Here is a 6828-nt window from a genome sequence, read left to right as displayed (position 1 = left end):
AATGTAACTATAAATATCAGATCTATCGATTAAGCAACATATGGGGGGGGGGGGCTTTCTGGCCCTTTTTAGTCACTACATGGGACCCGCCAGTCAATCCTCCATGGAAATTGATGGTGGCGAATATAGTTCAGGGTCTAAAACGTCAAGATTTTTTTTCCTGGTCAAATGGGTAGAAATCCTGGTACTTTTGAGGTGGGTAAGGGGAGGGTTTCTACTTTCTGATTAGACCCAAAAGCTGAGTTGTTGTGGTTGGTAGGGGGTATAAAGTCGGGCCTTTTTTGTCCTATCACATGGCTTCCTCACTGGCATGGATTGTGGTGCGGTTTTGAGGTCAAGGGTCAATTTTTCAGTTTCCCGGATGTCCGTGCCGTTAGATTTTGTTAGTTTTTTTTTATAGCTGAGATGTCAATTATATAAACAAAGCAATCACAAACTTTATGTGACAAATTTACAATTATATTATAGAATGGCATGCTCACCGTTTAATTCGCTGCATGTATTTCTGTCTTGCAGACTTTGAACTCGTTTGTGCCTTTGCCGAATGTCGACATCCCGAAACCACTTATTATAAAAGTTACGTCCCCCCAAAGAACAAATGTGGTCGTTGTAAACAGAGACCGACTGTATCGCCAAGGAGACGTTCTTACCGTGAGGGTAGCGGCAAGAGACACAGAAGGAAGACCGAAAACGTACGGAGGAGACTTTTTCCGTGCTCGACTCAGAAGTGACGGCATGCCACGGATCAGGAGTAGCGCCGGTCACGTCACTGATCACGGTAATGGTACCTATACCGTGCAGTTCCCGTTGTACTGGGCAGGAAACGTTTCGGTGAGTACAATTTTATATGGTGAAGAAATAAAGATATTGTACATCTAGCCTCTTAAAGGCTCCCTACGTCACTGGAAAATAGTAGAAATTGGCCAAATAGACAGAAAACACACCAGAGGACTTGGTTGGCCATGGAGTACAGTTTGCGACCTAAGGAGCCTGTCGGGAGTCGGCATCGTCTTTGAAGTCCACTTATTGTTATCCTTAGGTCACAAACTATACTAGAGCGATTTTGTGCCGAATTCGGCTAGTTTGCTTCTGAATTGTACTGCAATTATGATGTTATGTTTAAAATAAAGTTGGCGGCGGATGCACGCGCGTGTGCTTGCTATGTTGCCATTAATCACAGCAATAATGCATCGGACGTGCTGCGATGTTGATACTCTTCTAACAAGCCACCTGTCCAAATCGACCGCTTTTACCCGGTCCTCCAGGTGGTCGTCTTGGGAAGGTTTGACTGTAGTCGTAGCAGTATGTTTTTTTTCTGTTTTGCCAAATATGTAGCGGCGTCCACTTACTTCTAGCCACTCTTAGTAGTGACCTCTTACCTCTACCCTCCTACCAAAATGATCTGTTTCTATACTTTGACCTGGAAAGTAAATGGTCTTGATTTATGGATTATTATTTTGATTTGTTCACCTCCTTTCGTGTTTTATTTGTACTTACATGTTCCGTTGTGTACACCCATTTAAATCCTTTGTAACATATTTTTATTTCCCTGCATGTGTACCTATGTGTATGTGAAAATCAGTTTGTCAAAACGGAATCGGGCTACTCAGGAGTCTAAAACGTTTAATAAACTAGAGTTCGTTTAATAAACTAGAGTTCATACCTCCATGAAAATTTAGAGCTTTTGTAAATTTCATGCAAAGGACTAAGACATTAACATAATTTATGCATGGTGTTGTTCATCATTGACAAACGTACACATGTCACAATTATAAAATTCCCATTATTAATCATAAAGCGGTTTTGCAATTTTTACATAAATTATGCAAATAAGTTCCTCATTACCATATTTAGTATCTGCTTATATTCCACCTATCATAATTAACATGTGTTACATTTATTGAAGTCCAGTTATTGAAAACAATGGAATTATACAATTTCCTCATTAATTATGCAATTTTAGTCCTCATTTGCATAACATGTATATCATTATGAACATCTTTGCCTAAGGTACCCGCATGCCTAATATGATGCCAATCCGTCAATCCTTTCTGCAGTTATCCTCTTTGGAATGTCTTGACAAAAACGCCCCTGCAATTCCTAAATTAAATGTTAGGGGGCTGAAATTTGCCCCACCTTGTCATGACATTGAAAGCTATCTACCACCCATATCACGTCCAAGACAAGAGATACATAGAAAAAACTGCTATGATTGAATGTTGTCATTAATTATGCAAATTTGCTCCTATTTGCATAATTAGTATATCATCTTGTACAACATTGTCCAAGGTACCTACATACCAAAAATCATGAAAATCCGTTGTTCCCTTCTTGAGTTATCCTCGTCAGAAGTTTTTGACAAAAATGCCCCTGCTATCCCAAAACTAGACGCTAGGGGGCCCAAACTTATGTCACTTCTTCCTGAGCACAAGAGCTATCTAATACTCAAAAATTGTGACCATAGCATGTTCAGAACACCAAGATAGCAAAACCGGAAGTTGCGCTGCAGTACCAAGGGGAGCCGCTAGGGGGCCCAAAATCTGATCATTTCCAGCTTTCATCACACCCTACCAACACACCAAGTATCAAACCAATCCACCCAGCCGTTCTTGAGTTATCTTGTTTACACACAGACAGACACACAGACAGACAAACGCGGGGTAAAATATAGCCTCTATGACATTTCATGGAGGTAAAAACAATGAACTCTCATTTTGCTGATTGCATTTGTTCAGATAAAGATCCAACTTGTCCATCCAAGCGAGGCAGTGAAGGTGCTACAGAGAGTGCGGGAGGTTCCAAACAAGAGAACCTTCTACTGCACTTTTGTCGACGTTAAGACAAAGGACAACGTTACACGGCAATGCTACAGTTCTCCCAATTCTAGCCAATCAACTGACCAGCTGTGTGATTGGTCGAAACCAGAAGTCAACGGAACTTGGATCTGTGAAAAACCCGAGGAACTCCCGTGTGCCACCGTCTCAAAATGCCGATGGGACTCCGGCAAGACCTGGGAAAATGTACTGGGCCTTGTGTCTCAACAGGAAAAGAAACTTTTCCAAAAGTGAGACGCCATTGTTTTATAAGAAAAATATGTAATGTAAATGCACCAACAGCAGTCTATAGATACCCTGCTTATTATGTTTCAGACAGTCTCTTAATGATTTATATGCAATGATGCTAGCAATGTAAAATTAATATACTTAGGTTTTGACATAGTATCTTTGTAGTCAAAGTTACCTGTATCGTTAATACTGTTGCATATTGTGTACTTTTTAAAAATGTATATTGCATTGTTACCAGGGCTAGCAACAGAGATAATAGCCTCTGGCTAGTTGGGTAGCCCTTGCTGTATTTCTTATGATTATACAGCCGAATAAATCAAATCAAATCAAATCTGAGCATATAATTTTGTGCATAATAGATTTGCATATATAAGGATGCCATACTTTGAATTAACTCAGTACCTTGGCATATATGTATAACGAATATGTATACGTTTTGACATATTTTGGTTAACTTTGTATTACTGCATTTCTCTTTGTATTGAAATGCTTAGGTTTTGGCACGTATCTCTATTATGTGCATAAATGTTATGGTCATGAGACATAGCCTTTTATATAACTGGGGCTTTGCAAAAGCTTGACCGTTTATTGCTATACATGTGCTCGTTTTCCACACCCTTCGCCACACAGACCATATCTTGAAGAGGAACTTGAAGTAGACCCAAAGGAGCCCGTACGCGTCCTTAAGGCAGAACTGCCCAAACCTCAACACCTTCCAGAGTGCACGTGGAACACGTCATCAGGTCAGGGACATTGGTCAGGCAAGATCTGGTGGTCATCTGTCTGCAATGTCCGAGTGTTTAGCAGGGGCGATATCCGGCGGTGCCTGGCTAACAAGACTGTGTACATGCATGGTGCGTAAAGTGCTCAGTTGTTTTGCTTCAAAAGACGTAGTAAAAATACTAAATGAATATCATTGGGCGTACCACCAGTTCCTAAAACTAAGGGCGCAGCCCGCCGTACATGCAACTGCGTGGTGTCTACGTGCAAAAACGTGGGCAATCTTTTGGGATCCGTAAGTGGTAAGTACCACCTCAGTACGAACTCGTACGGAATCCAACGGATTTGGGAGCACGCAGACACACCGTAGAACTCTACGTTCATATCGAACTTTCCCTGCCATCAGGCTATGGATTCAAGTGAGTTGTAAGTGCTTACAACGTAAATCTCTGTGCGATTGTCACATTACCGTATATAGGCCCTACTTACATGGGCTGCGTACGTACGGTGTCCTTACTCGCTGTACTGGGCACGCGCGGGCCAAATCCGCAGCCCGGCCGATGGCAGAGAAAGTTTCTCATGCACATGAAGTTCTACATTGTACGTCGTGTCTGCGTACTCCCCAAACCGTTGGACTCCGTACGAGTTCGTACGGAGGCGGTACCCACCACTTACGGATACAAAAAAATTGCCCACGTTTTTGCACGCAGACAGCACGCATTTGCACGTGCGGCTGGTTGTGCCCTTAGCTTAACCAAATCCGCTTCTCCAATTGATTGAACCATTCATTCAAGTAATTTACAGGTTACGTTACGAGTATAGCTAGTTAAAGATTGCCTTACTATAAGCTCAAGCTGAATAAGCATATATATATATTTATATCATGTTTCTTCAAATTTAGGTGACTCCACCATTAGGCAATGGAGCCAGCGCTTACAGAAGCTAGTACCGCTGCACTACGATAATGAAACGATGGATCTAACAGGTTTGTCAAATAATTTTCTTAATTCTTAAGTGCAACTGTTAAATACGTTTTCTTAAGCCTTCCCGACTCTGTTGTTGCTGCAACAAATGCATTTTTTTACATTATCATTCCTCCTGTTATCTTGCCCATGATGATGATGAAATTGCTCATCATCCAGAATGTATTGTGTCAAGTGCGGTGTTGATTTGTTCGATTGATTTGGCTCTATAATGACATATTACACCTTTATCCGAGGGTAACCTATATCCGTTATTTGCAAAAAAAAGTATTTAGAGATATAAAGTCGACGGAAGGTGAACAGTTTGAAAACATTGAAAATTTGAAACCACAGTCCCCAGACGTAATACTCCTAAATATTCTGTTTTAAAGACAACGGATAAAGGTCAACCCGCGGACAAAGGTGAACTAGCGTTATATAATAACTAGGGCCACCAGTTTATCGAAAAGGGCTAGGCGTTGTAACTATATAAGGTACAAAATACATAGGCGGTTCCAACAAATATGAACGATTGTTATCGAACAACAGAATTGGGGCACATAACATAATTTTATCGATTACATTAGCGCTTGCATTGATTTTCGCCTAATTTCGAAAACGAATTTTGTCCCCGGTTTCTATCCTCTACCAGGCTCCGCGGATCAGTGGTCTAATTGTATAAATTGGACAAATAGAGTCAATAGTGCGCTAGGGGAGTCAGCCGACCAGAAAAGTACGATTCCTCACCATTGATGGCCAACATGAAATTGTCGAAAACACTAAGATATGAAGTTGGGTAGCAATGGGTGTATTTGTAGAAGGGAAGCATTGCCATATAGACATCGTTTCATCACAGCCAGTCACAAGAATCAATAATGAACTGATGAGGGCAGCATTGCCATATAGACATCGTTTCATCACAGCCAGTCACAAGAATCAATAATGAACTGATGAGGGCAAGTGACCGTTGCATCTTTTTTTTTCCTTGAATAGCTTTATTAGGTTGGTATGTCACTGAATAAGGAGCCTATTTTTACAAAACCATTAATTTATTCTCACCGAAGTTTCGGTGACCGTCTGTCACCTTCTTCAGGACAATTCTGACTGGTTCCTTTGGGACCGCATTGTAAATATTTTGCATAAAGTTCTCCGTACATATGTAAATATTTTACGTTTGTGACCGCATCTGAACTGTGAGCAGCGACACCTGTCCTGCAGTACAATGTGAACCAGTCAGAATTGCCCTGAAGAAGGTGACAGACGGTCACCGAAACGTCGTTGAGAATAAGATAATGCTTGTGTAAAAATAGTCTCTTTATCTATTATTCTGTACCTTATTTTGCAGCTAGTAAAGGAGGCGACAACATTCAGTGGAACATTTCTGTTCGCTACCGGTTCCACCACTACCCTGTTCAAGTAGGCGCTTGGAATATCTTCAATGACTCCCGTTACATTGCCGATGAGCTGGACGCTACTCACGGAGGTCCAAACACGGTCATAGTCCTTAGTCTGTGGGCTCATTATACGGCAGAGCCGTTGGATATGATACAGTCTCGTCTGTACGCCATACGGGGCGCCATACATCGTCTCGTGCGCAGGAGTCCCGGAACGCGAGTTCTGGTGAGAACAGGAACAACGCGAGAACACACAGGAGGAGAATTGCAGTACTACCTCCTAGGAAGCGACTGGCTGGCTTACCAGATCACGGAGGTGATACGGGAGATGTTCGTGGCGGATTCGGATGTGTTCGTGTTGGACACGTGGGACATGAGCGTGTGTCAGCCGGGAAAAGACTTCATTCATCCAGATCAAACGATGGTGGACAATCAATTGAACATACTGTTTTCTAATATTTGCCCAAACTAGGCAGGTTCAGAAGACAGATAAAACGATAATATCATATAACTTGCCAATCAAAGATGGCCGAGTTCACACTACTTCTTATTCAACGCTGCCACGTACAAAGCAAACCAAAAATGGAAAAGTAAGGATCAAATGTCCGTACATTATTTTATATCGGCTATATAGATACAGATACAGGGAACGCCATCAGATACATGTACACAAGTTAGGTGTGACGG

At 41.7% G+C, this 6828-nt stretch overlaps 1 protein-coding gene across 1 annotated transcript; it reads left to right on the top strand.

The window, feature by feature from the left end:
- The first annotated feature begins 735 nt into the window (after positions 1 to 735).
- Positions 736 to 6613, top strand: LOC118432197 (NXPE family member 3-like). The gene is made up of 4 exons (XM_035843726.1): positions 736 to 831; positions 2736 to 3064; positions 3696 to 3919; positions 6093 to 6613. Exons 1-4 carry the CDS (start codon positions 736 to 738, stop codon positions 6611 to 6613), a joined length of 1170 nt encoding a protein of 389 aa, XP_035699619.1.
- Positions 6614 to 6828: the final 215 nt, after the last annotated feature.

The sequence above is a fragment of the Branchiostoma floridae genome, chromosome 15, assembly GCF_000003815.2.
Source record: "Branchiostoma floridae strain S238N-H82 chromosome 15, Bfl_VNyyK, whole genome shotgun sequence".
NCBI classification, from domain to species: Eukaryota; Metazoa; Chordata; class Leptocardii; order Amphioxiformes; family Branchiostomatidae; genus Branchiostoma; species Branchiostoma floridae.
Note: the sequence above shows the minus strand (reverse complement) of the source record. Positions and strands in the feature narration are given on the sequence as shown.